The sequence below is a fragment of the Mus pahari genome, chromosome 15 (genome assembly GCF_900095145.1).
Source record: "Mus pahari chromosome 15, PAHARI_EIJ_v1.1, whole genome shotgun sequence".
NCBI lineage: Eukaryota > Metazoa > Chordata > Mammalia > Rodentia > Muridae > Mus > Mus pahari.
This window is the reverse complement of record NC_034604.1, coordinates 18,120,036-18,139,918: the sequence shown is the minus strand read 5'-3', so window position 1 is coordinate 18,139,918 and position 19,883 is coordinate 18,120,036. Positions and strand designations below refer to the sequence as shown.

At 40.3% G+C, this 19,883-nt stretch overlaps 1 protein-coding gene across 1 annotated transcript in view; it reads right to left on the bottom strand.

Annotated features, from left to right (window-relative positions):
• Asxl3 (ASXL transcriptional regulator 3) overlaps positions 1-19,883 on the bottom strand; it is a 181,035-nt gene that overhangs the window by 93,912 nt on the left and 67,240 nt on the right. Inside the window, exons 4-5 of the mRNA XM_021214573.2 lie at positions 19,263-19,371; positions 17,634-17,742 (exon numbers count right to left, since the gene is read on the bottom strand). Of these exons, the coding sequence (XP_021070232.1) occupies positions 17,634-17,742; positions 19,263-19,371 (218 nt within the window). The remainder of the gene's footprint in view (positions 1-17,633; positions 17,743-19,262; positions 19,372-19,883) is intronic.

Below are 19,883 nucleotides of genomic sequence, written 5' to 3'. Positions count from 1 at the left end.
GAGAGAGAGAGAGAGAGAGAGAGAGAGAGAGAGAGAGAGAGAGAGAGAGAGAGAGAGAGAAACAAAACTTAAAACAAAGATTTGGGTGCACAAACAGGGACAGAATTAAAGGTCAGATGGCTTTCTTTCCACCTGATATGATGTGACAGTTTTCATTAAGACAGTCTAAATTTTCCAGTAGAGACTTTTTTGCAACACTTCCTGAGTATAATGGTCACCAGGCTTCTTTCCTGGTATGATTGCTAACATTTCACAAAAGCTTCTCTACCAATAAATATTCATTGGATCACACTCCAAAGATAGATCAATTGTATTCTAATTACACAGACTATTAATGTTCTGAAGTCTCTATAATGTATGACCAAAGAAAGTGGTCACAAGGTGGCAGGCAGAATATATCATGCTAGTTGGACCAACTAAGCCAATGGACATAATAAAAGCCCAGCTAAAAGTAAAGTAGGCATTAGCAAATATGCTTTATGACTTCTACATCTCCACTCGGGAAACTGAAAACTTACTGCCTGGATTAACCTGGAGAACCAAAAGCAGTTTACAGGTCATGAGAAACTCACAGAAAACTCGAAATTGCTTTTCCGTGCTGAACATGTAGATTCAAATTTACTATCAATTTGTTTAGGAAACACTTTTAATAGCAAGTCTTTCTTTAAAACTCAGTTTTCTTGTTTTATGTGGATCCACTTTATATGTGGATGAGTGTAGGCATGCCACAGTCCTGGTGTGGAAGTCACAGGATAAGATGTAGGAGTCAATTCTTTCCCAGAGGTCTAAGAACCTGGTTATAGGCATCTTCACTGGCCAGTCCTTCTCGCTGGCCAAGAATAATCAACCTTCCAAACTCAGGAGCTGGGGGTTCAGGCCCCAGGAACACTATAAAGTACATCTTCACTAGGCCTTTCCTGACCCTAATCTATGAGCTAGTTCTTTACCTTTCCTTTAAAATGCAATAACCCTATGCTTCAGCCACTGTCCCACTCCTTACTCCTCCTGTTGTTCTTGATGTTTCTCTGGGTAAAAATGGTTTTCTCTGATTATTTGCTTCTGGGCATCCCAGGAACTAAACCTCCAACCAAAGGGTACACATGGAGGGATCCATGACTCCAGCTACATATGTAGCAGAGGATGGCCTTGTCGGGCATCAGTGGGAGGAGAGGCCCTTGGTCCTGTGATGGCTCAATGTCCCAGTGTAGAGGAATGCCAGGACAAAGAAGCAGGAATGGGTGGGTTGCAGGAGAGGGAATGGGATAGAGGGTTTTCAGAGGGGAAATTAGGAAAGGGGATGACATATAAAATGTAAATAAAGTATCTAATAAAAAAATAAAAGCTAAAATAGATAGATAGATAGATAGATAGATAGATAGATAGATAGATAGATAGATAAAATACTATTAAGGGGAAAGGAGATCTGCTTAGCAATAAAATCTATAAGGCCCCAGGCCACCTTGGGCATGAACTCAGCAGATAGTCCCAGGGTCCCCAGGGGACTCTACACAGCAGGCACCCTAGCACACCCAGGGTCTTAGGATCACTGAGGAGAGTTGGCCTCCAGAGAGGGCTCTGACCCCGGGGACTCAGGTGAGAGTGCCATCTTGTATCCCAGGTCTCTCAGAGACCAGTCTGCACTGGAGAGCACACAGGCTGCAGAAGCAACAGAGCTTCTCGGACAGGGTCCCTTCAGACCTTCATCCACAGTCAGGAGGCTGAGCTGAGCTCCAGACTTCTGTGCACCTTCTCTGCAAGAGGAGAGCTTGCCTGCAGAGAGTGCTCTGACCACTGGGACTCAGGAGAGAGCTGGACTCCCAGGAGTGCTGACAGAGGCTAACAGAATCACAGGGGGGAACAAGCTCCAGCCAGAGATAGCTAGAATATCAAACACCAGAGATTACCAGATGGTGAAAGGCAAACATAAGAATCTTACTAACAGAAACCAAGACCACTCAGCATCATCAGAACTCTCACCACAGCGAGTCCTGGATACCAAAACATACCCGAAAAGCAAGATTCGGATTTAAAAATCATATCTCATGATGCTGGTAGAGGATTTTAAGAAGGGCATTAAGAACTCACTTAAATAAATACAGGAGAATACTGCTAACCAGGTAGAAGGTAGCTTAAAGAGCTTATTATAGGGTCTGCAACCCTATAGGAAGAACAACAATATGAACTAACTAATACCCCCCAGAGCTTGTGTCTCTAATTGCATATGTAGCAGAGGATGGCCTAGTCAGCTATCATTGGAAGGAGAGGCCCTTGGTCTTGCGAAGATTATATGCCCCAGTAGAGGGGAATGCCAGGGCCAGGAAGTGTGAGTGGGTGGGTTGGGGAGCAGGGCAGGGGGGGTATAGGGAACTTTGGGAATAGCATTTGCAATGTAATGAGAAAATATATAATGTATATATTTTAAAAAAGCTCAAGAAGAAGGAAGACCAAAGTGGGGATGCTTCAGTCCTTCTTAGAAGAGGGAACAAAATACTCATGGGAGGAAATAGGGAGACAAAATATGGAGCAGAGACTGAAGGAAAGGTCATCCAGAGACTGCCCTACCTAGGGACCCATCCCACAAACTGTCACTAAACCCAGACACTATTGTGGCTGCCAAGAAATGCTTGCTGACAGGAGCCTGATATGGCTGTCTCCTGAGAGGCTCTGCCACAGCCTGACAAATACAGAGGCGGATGCTCACAGCCAACCATTGGACTGAACGCAGGGTCCCCAATTGAGGAGTTAGAGAAAGAACTGAAGGAGCTGAAAGGGTTTGCAACCCCATAGGAAGAACAACAATATTAGCAAACCAGACTCCCCAGAGCTCCCAGGGACTAAACCAACCAACCAAAAAGTACACAGGGATGGACCTGTGGCTCCTGTCACATATGTAGCAGAGGTTGGCCTTGTTTGGCATCAATAGGAGGAGAGGCCCTTGGTCCTGAGAAGGCTTGATGCCCCAGTGTAGGGAAATGCCAGGATGAAGAGGTGGGAGTGGGTGGATAGGTAGGGGAGCACCCTTATAGAAGCAGGGGAGGGGGAGGGGATAGGGGATTTCCAGGAGGAAACTAGGAAAGAGGATACCATTTGAAATATAAATAAAGAAAATATCCAATAAAAAATTAAAAAATAAATAATGAGTGTATCTTGACTTTGGATATGGACATATTCATTCATAGACTCCAAGCAGTGGCTTATAGTAAACATATATTATTTTAAAGTATGGATAAATATAAACATAATATGAACATCTCAATTAGTTCACTTGTTCTTTTGCCAAATGACGGGAGGGTCGTAGAACTGAAAATACCCATCCACTGTACAGATTCATATTCTGACAAAACACACGGCTTTCATCTTTTATACTTATCTTTATAGCTGTCCTAAGAGTAGGTGTGATGTATAATTGGAGGTGTAAATATTCATCTAAGAGGTTAAGCTTGTTTTGTGAACTGCAAAGTGAGGGTAAGTTAATGTTAGAGGAGAGATCACAGGGAATTCCCTGTAAGTGGAATTACAACAGGAGCTAGAAAATTGAACAACTGGGACAGATGATTTAACCAATAAATATTAAACCTTGACATGCAGCTTAAAACCTGATACCTTCTTGGCATTTAAGACAGAGTGGGAGCTGGGAATTTTCTTTTTTAAAAAAAAAATACATCAATATGGTTGTAGAATTAATAACAGATCTTTGCATGCCAATTCTCATAGATGACATTGATGAACACACTGAAAACAAGGAACAGAGATACTACTGTGTCTGCATTTTGCTGCAGTTCATTACATGCTGCTATATTTTGCTACATGTTGCCACATTTTATTACATTTTGCTACATGTTGCTTGCCTCCCCAAATTAAGCAAATTGAAAGCATGGTTTAACTTAGATCTACTCTTAAACTTCCCCATCAACCATTATTCCACACACAAGCTACCCACTCCTTACTCAAAAAGACTGAGAGCAAACATTATAGGGAACCATGAAGTATTCATAACAACCAGAGACAAGGTAACAATGTGGCAACAAACTGGATTTCCCTCTTTTTTGTGTGTGTGTGTGTGTGTGTGTCTCCAATTGTCCTCTAGCCTCTTTTTCATTCCATTGACCTTGAACATGCTATTGTAATAACTGATGTCATACATATTTACAGTTGAATGGTACCATGACTATTCCCTTCTAATCCACAGGTTAGTTCACTGACAGAAGAAGAAGAGGCCCCATAAAGCTAGCTTTGATCTTCAACCCAAGACACAAATGACGGAGGATTTAGAAAGTAGACTCAATTTGCATGTATTTCTGGTCTCACATTTCACTGGCTCCTACAACTCCCACCACCTCTAAGTAGCCAAGAGGGCAAGAACACAACTACCCACCATTTGTTGCACTGGCTTTCACTGTATCCTCCTCAAAACCTTTTCCTCATTATGCTGTCAGGTAAACTTATATCGGAAGATCAAACTCCAACAGGTTCTCCATAAGTTCCCTTGCTGTCTTGCTTCTTCCTACCATACATCCTTGGAAGTCAGTGGACACAGTTCTGGGTCCCTGCAGAGTTGGGATGTGTTCTCATGCTTGCCACAGCAGCCCTGAGCTCAGCAACTTGGGACTGATTTACACGCAAAAACAAGCTCATTACATTGGATTTTTAAATTTGATTTTCATTAAATGCATTCAAGCTATCTATTTTTACAGTTGGCTTTTAATTGCTGTGCTTATCAAGAACTGAAGGAGAGGAAAACAAAGGTAGTTTGTATGATAGAAATTTATATATAAAACATTTTAATTAAAAAGTCTTTTGAAAAAAATATGTATATTAAAGTCAATTAAGACACATAGGAAAGCAAACTCAAAAAACTGTGCCCTGCAAATGGCTTGGAAGTTGCATAGACAGGCACTCAGCAGATGCATTTCCCTGTGCCATCCTTATTCACTGCCCTACTTTAAGAGGAATTTATTTATTTATTTATTTATTTATTTATTTATTTATTTGCATAAGGAAATGAAATCAAAATTTCAAATTCAAAGCTAAAGCTACACAAAATGGCAGAGTGCTGTGGGTATGAACCACAGTGCATGCTGGTTCCTGGATTGTACTCAGCCATTGTCATGCAGGCCTTTCATTTTGGGCACTGCCATATGTCCCACTAAACTACGCCCACAAGCAATAGCCCACTTGAGAGATCTGTACTTCAAACACCTCCTACAGGAAAGGGTGCTGACCTCCACCATTTTCATTTCTACTCATTTTCTTCTAATGCTTCCTATTAGTTTCCTAAAACAACCAGAGTTGATACCCTCAACTACCAGCATGTTCCTAAAGAAAAGCCACTGATATGTCAGCTGAAAAATACTGCAATGAACAGATACCAGAGAACAGAAGATAATACTGTGACACCCACGTGGTCTCAGTAGTTCTCTAAAAGTGAGCTGGGTCTTATTAGGTCTTATTGTTTATTTGTTAATTGTTAGTTCAGTCATTCAGCTTTTACTAAACACTTTTCTTCATGTGCAGAATGATGCAGAAAAGAACACAGCAAACAGGCACGATAGTGATGGTTTCATGATGACTGCCATGCACACATTGGACATTGAGCAGATCCTCCTCACACCCGTGAACTCCCCTGTCTCTCCCCACCTTGCTGTTGCCTCTTTTTGCTCTCCAAATAGTTATGTTTCTATTTTTATGGCTATATGCATGTATGTATGTATGGTAGGATTGAAAATGGAGAGAAAATACATGATATTTGTTTCCTGAATACATTTAATTTGCTTGATATGATAACCTCTAATTGGAACTATAAACCATTCTCAAAAGATGAACAAGGAGCTAATAGACATTAAAAAAAATGTCTGTGATTCTATTGTGGGAGCATGAGGTTTATCTTTATTTAAATCACCATATAATGTGTGAGATGCCATTATATCATATGTGTTTATGGTTCCTTTACCTGTCCTTAATCTCTCCTGCATCTATCATCCACTCATGGCTCTGCACAGATAAGACACATTTCCTCGCTCATGTCCCATGTGCTCTGATGCCCACCGTACCCCTCCTTATCAGCTACTCTTGCCCCTCTTGATCTCCTTTCTAGATCTGTAGACTTTATCCACACATACAGCTGATCACACATACATGTACACCAAAATGCTTTTGTTATAAAAAACAATGTTATCAAAGAACAATGGTGTAGAATAACTAATTCAAATGATAGCTCTGCCAGTGGAAATATAATAGTGATAACTATACTTTGTCTTGACAGATCAATAAGTGAGTGATTCCAGAGTAGTAGCCACATGGGAAATTGCCCAATAGTCTCAGTGTGGATTACAATGTATTCTGTGCATAATACTTACATTTGAAATTGTGTAAGCAGATATTCTGGATCGATGCAGCAACTAAACGCATGCCAGAAAGTATAAAAACTGACATATAAAAGAACAGGCAACTCAGTTGACCCCAATTAAAAATTTCCTGGACTCCAATTCTTTCAGAGAAAGGTAATTCCTTAATCCTTTTTGGATCCAGGCTATGGAGAGAAGTCTGCTCTAAATGAATTCTGTGCCAAGGTGGGGGAAGTCAACTGGACCTAACTAAGCAAGCCTTCATGTTGAAAAAGAAAAAAAAAACTTCCAAAGATATGCTAAGCCAAAACAAACTAGCAACAGAAGACTGCCAGCAATAAAGTAACAGAAATAACAATTTTCCAAAGAAGCCCTTAGAACACTTTAACTATTGAGAATCTTGATATTATTTAACACAATAATGTGTATGAATAAAATATAGCTGACAGAAAGAATTTCTTACTGTGTTTCCAAAATCTGTTTCATTGACTCTGTGGGGCCTTATCTCAGAAAACAAAACAAAACAAAAAACAGGGAAAAAAACAACAAAATAAACCAAAAGCAATGGTGAATAAGATGTTAATATTATATTTTCCTACTTTGCTTTTCTATTGCTGTGGTAAACTCATGTCTAAAAGTAACCCAGGGAGGAAAGGATTTTTGTATCTTATACTTCCAGGTCATAATTCATCACTGAGGAAAGTCAGGGCATCGACTACAGGCAAAAATCTGAAATAGCAACTATGAAGGAATGTTGCTTTCCTGGCTTGTTCTCCTGCTGTCTCAGACATCTTTTTTGTTCAGGCTTAGAGCATCTGCTAGGGATGGCACCACCTGTGCTGGTCTGGACTTCCCTATGTCAATTAGCAATCAACAAAATGCCTCATACACATACAATCCAAAAGAGGTAATTCTTCATTTAAGGTTCCTTCTTCCCAGATGTGACAAATTAATAAAAATTAATAATAAAATCTAATAAGGACATACATGTGTCCATGTGTGTGTATGCATGTATACCTGTGTGCATGTTTGTGCATGCATACATTGTGCATATGTGTGCATACATGCATATATTGCATATGAGTGTATAATCATAAGGATGTTTCATGTGTGTATTTACCTGGATGATTATCATAAAAGACAAATGCCTGATTCTCCTTCATGATTTTGTGGCTGATATCAACTAGCAAATTGCAGCTGCCCATCACAGAACTGGGTAAAGCATAACTGATTCAGAATGTCAAACGATGGCCAATAAGCACTTTGCTTTGTACGGAACAACACACTGAAGCTCCAGTGATAACTAAATATTTCCCACAGAGATGTGGCGACAGGAATCATTCCTTCCAAGTACTGATCAGTATGCCATTCCAACTTAATCCTGAGCATCTGTCAAAGCGTCCCTTTAAACACGGATTAGACAAAGAAAAAGCATCAACCTAAAGTGACATATTTAACAGGAAAAGCATACCTAAGGAGTTCCAGTTTCTCATTGTGTAACTCTCAAGCTACCATACAAAGAGGAAGAATTTCTCAGAATAATGGAAAGAAACAGAGCAGATTCTGCTTGTTTGGGGTAAAACTCATTTTAGACTGCCCTCTGTCAAGGTATGAGTGTGTGTGTGTGTGTGTGTGTGTGTGTGTGTGTGTTTAAATGCATTTGTACGTACATCTCTAATGTCTTTCCTCAGAGACTGCCCACCCACCTGTTTCTTGAGACAAGTATCTTACCAGGACATGGGATCCAGTGATTCGGCCAGGCTTGCTGACCAGTGATTCCCCCAAATCTACCTTCCCAATGCTGGAATGTTAAGTATTTGTCACTGAACACAGATTTCCATGTGAGCGATGGGAGTCAAACTCAGGTCCTCACACTTGTGGGGCAGATACTTTACCACCTGAGCTATCACCCCAGCTCCCCAATTATTTCTTTCATATTGGCGTGACACCCTTGGAATTCTGTGCTACTCAGTTTCTTGGAATAGCTGCATAGAACAATAGACCCAGAAAAATCAAACATAGGAAAGTCCACAGAAAATACAAGAGAAAAGGGTGAGTGTGGGGCAAGGCCAAGGCTTCACTAAGGAGCTTATTGCTAATCACCGAGAATGTCAGTATGTAAAGAATAAGGCAAGGCATACAGATAGCTGTTTGAGAAACACTTATAAAGAGTCACTTTACAGACAGAAAATGGAGTATCTGGCACCAGGGAGAGCAGAGTCTTTAAAGAGCAGGGCTGTCTTATTCTGATGTATGTCTCAGACAATATACATCAAAATTAGCTCGTTAAGATGAGTAATTGGAGGATACCTTTAATTGTATTTTTATTTGAGGGAGCTTGTTTTTCTTATGCGATCACATTCCTCATCTTTCTTGTTTTATGAAAATTTCCCCCTTGTAACACAAGAGAGGTTGGGAAATGATATGTAATGGGAGAACTTTATCTGCACTGAAAAGCAAACTTTCTCTTCCTCCGTGGCTCCGAGCTGTTAAAACTGACTAAAACCCATTTATACATGAACAGAGTTCAGAGTTCAAGGAGGGAGATTTAGGAAAAAGAGGCCCCTGATGGATGAAAGAACTGGAAGGAATATTTAAATCATGTTTGAAGGAGGGAGAGTGAGTCATTTGGAGAAGACAAGGGGGGTGGGGAGGAGATGGTAACCAGCTGTTCTCCATCATGGGGCAGCAGAAGAAAGGAGAAAACTGCTTTAATTAAAAGCACAGGAGACTTAGCATAAGGAAAGCCTTCTTTGCTATAAAGGTTATCAAAAGCACAGAGCAAAAAATGTAAGGGCTGACTGGAAGATTCTTTTTCTCCCTGGATATGTTGTTAAAAAAAAATGGATTGTGTTTAAGACAAGTCATAGCACAATGCTCTTTGGAAACCTCTTTTATTTCTTCATGAACTATGAAATCTGTGGGCAGAGATGAAAGCCAGAGGAATGGGAAGGCGTGGGCAGAGGAAGTTTTCCATCCCACCCGTGGTCATTTCTCTAAAGTATTCTCTTTCCTCTGTACTCTCTTCCATATGTAACTAACACAACAAAATTTCACATACTTAAGTTTCTGGAGCCCACCAAAGTAGAGCAGGTGTCTCCATTAGTTAACAAGCTGTTGACTAAAATGCAGAGATGCTAGATAAGGGACACATTTATTTAACACCACCCCCCACACCAAAAAAAAAAAAAAAGCAGGTGGCCTGCTACAAACCCAGAAGGAATTTCTTTTACATGCCCACAAAGTTCTTAGGAAGGGATGCCAGATAGATCATGACTATGCTATCTCTTCTTCAATGGGAAACTGGAAGCCTGCTTAAAACATCCTACATATCCCACCCCAAACACATTTGTGTGGACATGTAGCACCTCTAAACATGTCACACCTGGGGCACTGCAAGTAAATAGCAAAACAAGACTCTATGGTGGTTCATCTTCAGTGTCAACCTGACTCAAGTTAGACTCCCCTAGGAGACAGACATATGGGTGTAATTTGTAAGACTATTTCCAAGGAGATTAACTAAGGAGGACAAACTACCTTGAATGTGGGCTGGACCATCTCAAGGACTGAAATCTGGAGTGAAATAAAAAGGAAAAACGGAGCCGAGCATCAGCATTTATCTCTCTGCTGCCCGACAGAGGGGAGCATGAAACGCTGCTTTATGCTATGCAAACCGGGAGGAGAAAATAAATAAACCCTTCCTTTCTTAAGTTGCCCCTTTCAGGTATTTTTGCCACAGAAGTAGGAAATGGTAACTAATGTAGTGAGCTCAAGTCATAATCCCCTTTATAACCTTCTACCTCTATCCCCACCCCTTCCGACGTGAATATGCTATTGAATAAGAACACATTGTGAGCATTCCTGCAGGGAGCCTGAGCCTTCACTGGAAATGTTCCACATAATCCATGAAGCTCCTGGTCTCTGTGTAATTGATGTATTAGCAGAGATATTACCCATACACTTGAGCCATCTTATAGCACCTTTCACTTTTAATAGTTTCATTACACACACACACACACACACACACACACACACAGACACAGACACACACACCCTCAAAATGTAACCTCTGAGCCAAAGAAAATAGTGACTTGAATAATGTTTCATTACATTAACACAACCCTGCCAAGAATCACACAACCAAAAACCCACTTATAAAACTAGCCATAAAGAATAATGAAAAAGGGTCAAATAAAATTCTTGAAATGGTGAAATCATTATATATACTGGGATTTAAGGTCTAAATACTGGGTATGTGTTTGTGTTTCTCTCTATCCTTCTGTCCCTCCATTGTTCCTCCATTCTTCTCTTTTTCTCTTTCTCTCTCCCTGTCCCCTCTCCTATTTTCCCCTGCCCTCTCCTCTCCCTTTCTGTAAATGGAAACTTCAAAAATACTAATTCCCTGGCTTGAGTGTGGCTTCCTCCCTGGAGCCATTAGGGTTAATAGCAAGCAGAACCTTTTTCTTTTCTCTCCCCCACCCCTCTTTTGATCTCTGTAGATGAAAATTCTATATTCTCCAGTTTCTTCATTAAAGGGAGTGCTTTACTGTTTATCTTAAGCATGAAATGTATTATGGCTATAAAAGTGACATTTTTTCTCATTAATAACAATTTTTAGGTAGAGGATGAAGAGGGTAAGGACCGTATACTGATCGTGTTACTTAATATAAAATAGTATGAGTTCTGCAAGAGAGTAATGAATTGTAAACCAACTTAATATGTGAGAAAAACCATGATGTACCTGTGTATTATGCTCAAAAAACAACTCAGACACAAACATACTCATAAATCTCTGCTTAAACTAGACCATAAAATTCATAATATTTTCTTTGTGTGACACAGATCTATACTTATATAGGCATAACTTGTCATGGCTTGTCAACACAGATATATCAGCCGATCCACCTAAATCACTCTTTGATCTCCAGAGCTTAGCTTATAAAATTTGAGCAGTTTAATTTTTCAAGTCTATGTGTTCAATACTTGCTCACTTCAAAGACTGCTCAGAAGTCAAAGAAACATGGGCACAGCTATAGTTCTTTGTCACATAAATTCTACTGTCAAAAATATATCTCTTTTTCCACACTGTAGACCGTTTCGACAAAACTTTAATAAACATATTTTGGAAAAGAAGCTGACATTTTCTAAGAATTGGTTCTTGTGGTCAGCTGACTCCAAGAGAAGATTAAGGAAGGCCTTCAGTGCTTTGAATTCTACTAAAAGGGTTGGCATTCAGATATTATAGCACTATAATATATATTGGTTGGCATAGCTTTATTCTTAGAATTTACTTTATTTTAAAGTTAAGCATATGTGTGTATATCTGTTCGTGTTAATTCAGGCAAGAAGAAGGGGTCAGATCTCCTGAAGCTAGAGTCAGGGAAACTGAGACATGAACTCTTGAAGGTCAGTAGGCACTCATAAGCAGTGAGCCATCTCTCCAGGCCCGGTTCACTACCAAGCAATGGCAGATATTGTCCTTTCCTATACATCTTTGCTTCTCTCGCTGACAGAATAACAAATGCCAATTTATCCTTATTAACTCTAAATAACTCAGTGATGCCAGGCTGGTTCTTTCAATTGTGCTAATGGTATCTTACCAATTACTGGTTATTACCCACCTAGGTCCTTTCAGTCTCTGTACCAAAGAGGCAATATGAGGGGCTACAGACAGAACAAGAGATTGCCGGCCCATCCTCATCATTCTTTGCTTCTCTCTCCCACTTCTCCCTCACATCCACACACACACACACACACACACACACACACACACACACACACACGTAGAAAACTTTCTCAGGAGGGTGATGGGAACACATCCGTGCTCACATTGGAAGGGCAAATTATCTGTCACTAGCTGATAACTGTCCCCTGCTGTTTCAGTCAGAACACTTTGAAACTGGCTTGTGGGGTCAGATAGACTCCTGGGCTTGGATACAGTAAGAAGAGAGAGAGGTTTCTAAGACTGTTTCTTCTTTGAGATCAAATCCAATAACAAAACCTTAATGACTGTCTGCATCACAGAAATTCTGTAAATATTAAAATATGTGGAAGTACATGCAAGGTGGGCTGTTTGCAAAGGCTGAACATACCCCACACTCAACAGATTTTCACTCTCTAGGTTTTCCACACTATACATGATACTTTTTTGGATAGGAAATATGCTTGTCCTGCAAGAAGCAATTATGGTTTGCAATAAGATACAAAGGTGGGTGAGCCAAGGAGTACTCAAGGAAATAAGCTATTTACTATTCTTTCAGTGATTTCCCCAAAGCAATTTCCCTAATGCAACTTCAAAGGCTATGCCAGGAAATCTAATTTGGGTCACATTTGCTGGATATGTGTGGGTCTGAGTTATTCTGTGAAGTAACTAATCACATGTCAAATTAGGGAAGTCTGCTTATCCCTGCTTTGAGTTAATTACTGGTTGAGGGCTTCTCCCCTATCTTCTATCCCTGCCCAATCACTAAAATTCTTGTCTCCCCTGGAATTCAGGGTCAGTCATTAGCAAACCTTCTACAATCTCAACATTTTCTCTGAACCATTACTTTGCATCCTGATTGACAAATCTTGGCTCTCTCTCATGTGTATTAGGACCCGAAGATACTGCCACATGGCAGACTTTGTCTTTTGCACATGTCTTACACTTCTGGGCTTGGAAGTAGGTTGTAGGGTGATACATACAACTGTCCCTTTGGACCATTTTCTGTCCCTGTTCATTGGATGCCCCAGTATTGTGTTTTGTGTAAACTTTATTAATACTATTTCTGCTATATTTTTCAACTTCAATATTCATGAAGATCATTCTTAGATTCCATATCTAGGGTCTCTGTCAGTTTTTAAATATTTCTTCAAATTAAAAACAGTAATCTTTTTTCTAAGTAAAGCCATCCATCAAATGTACTAGCAACATCTATCTTAACCACTGTGGAAACCATAAATCTCCCTTCCCTACATTCTCCATTCCTTTATTCTTTTTTTTATTAGATATTTTCTTTATTTACATTTCAAATGTTATCCCCTTTCCTGGTTTCCCCTCTGAAAATCCCCTATACCCTCTCCCCCCACCCAGCTCCCCATCCCTCCCACTCCCATTCCTGATCCTGGCATTCCCCTATACTGGGGCATAGATCCTTCATAGGACCTAGGGCCTCTCCTCCCGCTGTTGACCAACTAGGCCATCCTCGCTACATATACAGCTAGAACCACAAGTTCCACCATGTGTTTTCTTTGATTGGTGGTTTCATTCCAAGGAGCTCTGGGGGTACTGGTTAGTTCACATTGGTGGTCCTCCTATGGGGCTTCAAACCCCCACAGCTACTTGGGTACTTTCTCTAGCTCCTTCATTGGGGACCTAGTGTTCCATCCAATGGATGACTGTGAGCATCCACTTCTGTATTTGCCAGGCACTGGCAGAGCCTCACAGGAGTCAGCTATATAAGGCTTCTGTCCACAAGCTCTTGTTGGCATGTGTCTGGGTTTGGTGGTTGTTTATGGGATGGATCTCCAAGGGGGGCAGTCTATGGATGGTTGTTCCAAACCCATGGAAGGAGTTACAGAGACAAAGTTCAGAGCAGAGACTGAAGGAATGACCATTCCTTCATTCTTGTATTGTATTGTCAGCCACATTTAGCAAGACCCAACAGCCACTGAATCTACCTGGCGTCCAGAATGTTAACTCTTGAGAAACCACAGTATGGCTGCTGTTCTATCATACCCAACATTGATAAATGTAAGAGTGTGGCCTTAATGCTTTCAGATGCATAGGCAGACTTAATTATTCTTTTCCTTAGGTCTGTTAAAGTGCTTCTCCTATCCAAACGTTGGCTACTAAACTGATATCCTTTCAATAGAAAACGCTGAAACAGGAAGAGCCAACTTCTTTAGGTCCCTTCCATACATGTTTACACAGCCACCTGCCCTTCTACTGAGTTTCCTGCTGACTGCTTTCCATCATGCCTGTGCCCTTAACCAAGCCAACCTCCTCATCTGCCTAGATGTCACTGATGCATCTTAGTAGGCACATGCAGAACAACAACCTTCCCATGAGGTCTGCTTAGCCTCCACTAGAATTTTCCGACCAGTAGACAAATGATGATTCTAATCATTGGTCTTCATTAAGCACAGACAACTGTTTTGATGACACCCTACTCCCAAGCATTTCACACTTCTTTTCCCCACCTCCAAAATCCTTAAATTCTTGAAATGGTCTGTACTCCTCTTTCTCTAACTTTCATATGCCCATCACATACAAGCTATGCTTGAAGACCTCAAAGTTGTCTCTTTCCTTATCATGTTCATCAAAAAGGCATAAACCCAGTTAGACAGTGACGTCTCCATTGTTCCCACCTCTCTTTCCCCTTCTCCTTGTACACCTCCCCCCCCTCCCCATCTTGGGACAAGGTTTCCACCCAGACTGGCATCAAACATCCTGTGTAGATAAGGATGACAATGTACCCGTTCTTGTCTGAGTCCAGAGCTAAGCGAGGTTAGACTGGTTAGTTCTTACATGAGAGGAAGTATTGTCATTTTTCAATCTCTCTTCACAGAAACACATTGTTCTTTCAGCTTCCTATAAAAAAAACACATATCCTAGATCCATCTATTTGTAATCTCACTCACCTTTTCTTAGAGTCTCTCCAACCTCTTGAAAGTCAACTGCCTTCAGCCTGAGTCTTTGACCCTCTTTTCTTTGTAATTTACCTATAGTGACCTCAACCAATTTCATGTCTACAAATGATTCCAGTACATAGAAAATCTCCTGGTGTCCATTCTCGGCCCTGTGTTTCCCATTCATGCCAGCGACCATTTCACCCATCTGGGAATCACAAACACAATCTCATGCTTCACACCCTAACTTGAGCTCCCACTCATGAAACCTTCCCCAAACCAATCCTCATTAGGAAATTCACCATTCTAGCTGGGACAGTTACTGTTTACCATGAAGCTGACAGGATCTAGAACCATCTCAGAGGCATGTCTCTGGGCATGTCTGAGAGGAGGTCTCTTGATTAGCTTAACTGAGGTGAGAGAACCCACCCAAATCGGATGGCTTGCACTATCCCATGGGGCTAGAGTCTCAGGCTGAATAAAAGCAGAAAGCAAGCCAAACCTCACCTGCTTCCTGAAAGCAGGTGCCCTGTGGTAGCTGCTGCTTCAGACTCCAGTTACCATGCTTTACTGCAAACTGCTCACTCAAACTGTGCTCCAAAATAACCCCTAACCTTTCATTGAGTATTTTATTCAAGCAACGATAAAGGTAACTAATCCATAAGCTAAGGTATTGAGAACAATGCTATTCTGTGATGACCCACACCACCCAAAGTCTAGATTCGAACTCAAGCCCTTCACCTTAACTCTACGTTTGTCAGCAACTCTGTTGGATTATCCCTCAAATATATCCAAAAACTAGTCATGACCGTCCCATCCACTGCTTTTCTTTCCATGTCAGCACTGTCCCCTTCCCACTAGATCATGACAAAAGCTCTCTACCTCGCCTCCCTGGTTTTTGTACTTGTATCTCACTTTATAGTTGGTGAGTTTAGTAGAATTCCAGAGAGGTCATTTTCTTTCTATCTGAAAACCATGTAATGGTTTAGTATCTCATTTAAAATAATATCTGGGGCTGGTGAGATGGCTCACTGGGTAAGAGGACCCGACTGTTCTTCTGAAGGTCCTGAGTTCAAATCCCAGCAACCACATGGTGGCTCACAACCATCCTTAATGAGATCTGACTTCCCTCTTCTGGAGCATCTGAAGATAGCTACAGTGTACTCACATGTAATAAATAAATAAATAAAACATTTAAAATAGTATCTGGATACCTCAAGATACTATATAATATGCCTGTGTAACTTTGTATCTTACTAAAATCTCCCTGTGTATCCATCTCTTGCTATTTCTGTACTATTCCCAGTACTCTGCCCCCTCTAGGTCTTTGTAATTGCTGTTCCCTCTACACAGGCCTCTCCACCCTTAAACCCTGTTCCCTCATCCCATGAAGGAATTTATTCATTCCCCAGGAGGAGCTTGTTTATTTCATTTCTTCGAATCAGTTGTCACCACTGGATAAGCAACAACATTTACAGATTTATTGTATACTTGTCTGTCAAATTACTCAATTTTCACTAGAAAAGGATTGCTTTTTTGACTTTTTTTTTTCTTTCTGTTTCTTGTTGATGAGAACAGTATTTGTAGTATTTGGCTCACAGAAGATGAGAGCATATGTCGAGAGAGAGAGAGACACACAGACACAGAGACAGAGAGACAGAGAATACAGACTTCTCACACACATACAGTCAGCATAACATCAAGACTGACCCAAGTAGACACTCCTCCAATGTGTACAAAGACAGGAGCAGACCCTTCTTGCCAGTCCATTTAGAATGCCAGAGCTTGGTCTCTCTGCCTGGCCAAAATACTACCCCAGCGGCAGAAGGAGGCTCAAAAAGGAGAAGAACATGGACACTGAGTCAAGTGCACCACAGTGAACATGGATTAAGCGCGGTAGCCATTCTAGTAAAGACAGAATCTGTTTCAAATGGTGAGCTCACAAGCTTGTTTACAGTTCAACTAGGAATGAAGTAACACTTGGCTTCTGGGGCTATGCAGAGTACATAACAGTTAAAAGGCCGGGCTCTTCACTGTGCTAGGAGCTAAATGGATGACTCGGGATTATTACTAAAATGCTTTACTTCTGCAAGGTTTGCTTGCTGAAAGATAATTTACTAATTCCCATGAGTCCACAGATGAGAATTTAACATGATAATCTTCCTTCCCAGGAATGATCTGTGGCCATTTGTGAGACCCGAGAGTTGGCTGAGATTCAGCACAGTAGCTTCTGTGGATTGAAAATCTACCTTACATTGTCTTGATTCTTGGAGGAATAGCAACACTAACCTTAACTTCCAAGAGAAAAAGAAATAACAAAAACTAGAGCCATTAGGCACAAGACAATGCTGATCGTAGTCCATCACAAAAATAAAAGTAGAGGCATTACCCAGGACCCCTCTCTCACTACATGGGAGGAATATACAGATTCTGGTAAGCCCCAAGAAAGTTATTCAGGGAAAAACACTGTTCAAAATAAGCATAAGGGGAAAGAGTGTCATAGTTTTCTTGGGTGTTAAGCTTTTAAAACAAAAATGACTGACAGCATGCCTTAACTGCTAAAAATGAAGCAGAAAAGTGTATCTCTAATGGCGGAGTAAGCCAAGTAGTGTCTTAACATTTAAATGATGCCACTTTTAAAAGAGTGAAGGTGTGTATGCTGGAGTCAGGCACACTCACCCCTGTTCTCCTCTCCGTTGGCACTGGCTTCTGCCATCTCAGCGCCATCCAGGTCCGGGTCACAGACTAGATCCAATGTTCCATCCACTGGGCATGATGACTCCTCTTTCTGTATGATTTTGAAAACAAAGGCAACAACAAAATGATTTACAAAGGTTTTAGCAACTGAATACAACTGAATAATGTTTTCAGAATCCTGAGGTATCATCAGAGTCATATGTGAGTAAGAACTATAGTATCAATTGACTTTTAAAGGAAAAATTAGCCCTTAGGATAAAAGAAGGCAAAAAATGGAGCACTCAGAAAGCACCATCACCATCGTAAATGTCTCTAGGTGGTCTTCTAAAATCTATACAGGATGGAGGGATGACTCAGCAGTTAAGAGCATTGCCTCCTCTTCCAGATGCCCCAATTCCATTTCCAGCACCCACACAGTGGCTCACAACTGTCCATAACTGTACTCCTCTGGGATCCAACGCCCTCTTCTGTTGTGTGTGCATTCAGATAAAACACCCATATACATAAAACAAACACATACATAAATATGAAAGAAATCTAGACACAAGATTTCCTCCTGAGATACACAGTTTTCACTTTTTAATCCTATGTTTCTTCTGATGAAGACCAGTGGAAAACCTCTCAGAACTTTGACCAATAAATAAAACACCCAGGATGCTATAAAAAAAACAACTGGAAAGATGCAAGTAATTTTAATGTTCCTGTGTTGTTTTTTATAATGTACAATATAAGAAGAATTGGAGGAATTACTAGTTAAGAAAGAATTACTTTGCCAGGTATAACTCTTGGAATTAAAAACAAACTTCTCAAAGGAAATTAATGAACTTTAAAAACAACCCATCACTTTTTAAAGCAATAACTTGTTTTTAACTTAGCCAATCTAGTAGAATACACTAAACCCAATTATTATACTGGATTATGATTATTCTGGTAGATCATATTCTTAATTATTTTGGCAAAAGCTGCTGTCCTGGGGAATTTTCTATCTCATATGTCACTTCCCATTCTCAAGAGCAATGTGGAGTTCACTAAATAATTAAGAAGCATTCATCCAAAGCTTCTTCTAACATTTATCTACATACCTCATAATTTAAATGTTTATTTTCTATACATATATGTTATACACACACACACACACACACACACACACACACACTCATGATTGGTAAAAACAAACAAACAAACAAACAAAACAACCCCTCTGACTTCCTCCAGCTTTTCATTTGCTACCGCATTGAATACCTGATTTTAATAACTGTAATTTCATACAGGTGTGAAGTGCCCAGAACTGATGCAGTAGGTCAAGAGGTGCCTGGCAACCTTGCTCACCTCACACTCCCAGCTAAAGCTCTGGAACTTTCCTCTCTGTAAGTCTTGGAGAATAGAGAGGTTCCGAGGAAGCCACAGCTCTTTCCATTCCCCCATGTTATAAAATAAACTCTGAGGTTTTCCTTAGAGAAATCTGTCACCATTTATTATTTGTACAAAACCCTTTCTGTGGCATCTGAAAACCTTCTGGGCACAGAGGTCATTCATAAAAATCCAATCATATTTACCTTCGTATGTTTCAAAATCTGTGTGACACACAGTATGTAAAACAATCCAACTTACTTTGAGAGCATAGAGGCCTGACTTTCCAGGGATCTTGAAGAATGTTCCATCCCCTATTCGAGTGTTAGTGTGAAGCATGGCATTCAGACAGGCTAAGGGAGAGGTTCCACTGGAAAAAGAAAAGCGTGCAAAACATGAGCGCAGCTGAGACACAACTTATTAAGCAAAAGCATTCTCTGAGTCAAAAAATAATAATAATAAAAAAGAAAGAAAAAAAGGAAAAGAGAAAAAGAAAAGGAAAAAAAAAGAAACCTCTTTACTTGCCTTCCTAAAATATCTTCCCACCCTTGAAACATCTACATTACAATGAAGGGCCAGGCCAGTTTGCCCAAAGTTAATCAGATTCATCTGTTTTACAAGCTTCAGGCAAAAAGTCTCCTAAACACAAATTTTGTTTTTATTCACAAGGCAACCAACATTGTACTTTAAAGAAACCAAGTCTCAAACTTTTACGCGGTGCTATTTTTGTAAAATAGCACGATGAAGCTTCAGTTTTAAAATATTTCAGATAACTTAGTTGTTACACTTGAACAATCAAAAAAAAAAAAAAAAAAAAAAAAACAAGGCTTGCACCTTCTCAGAGACTGAAAAAAGTAACAAAAGAATAATAAGAAAGCAGCA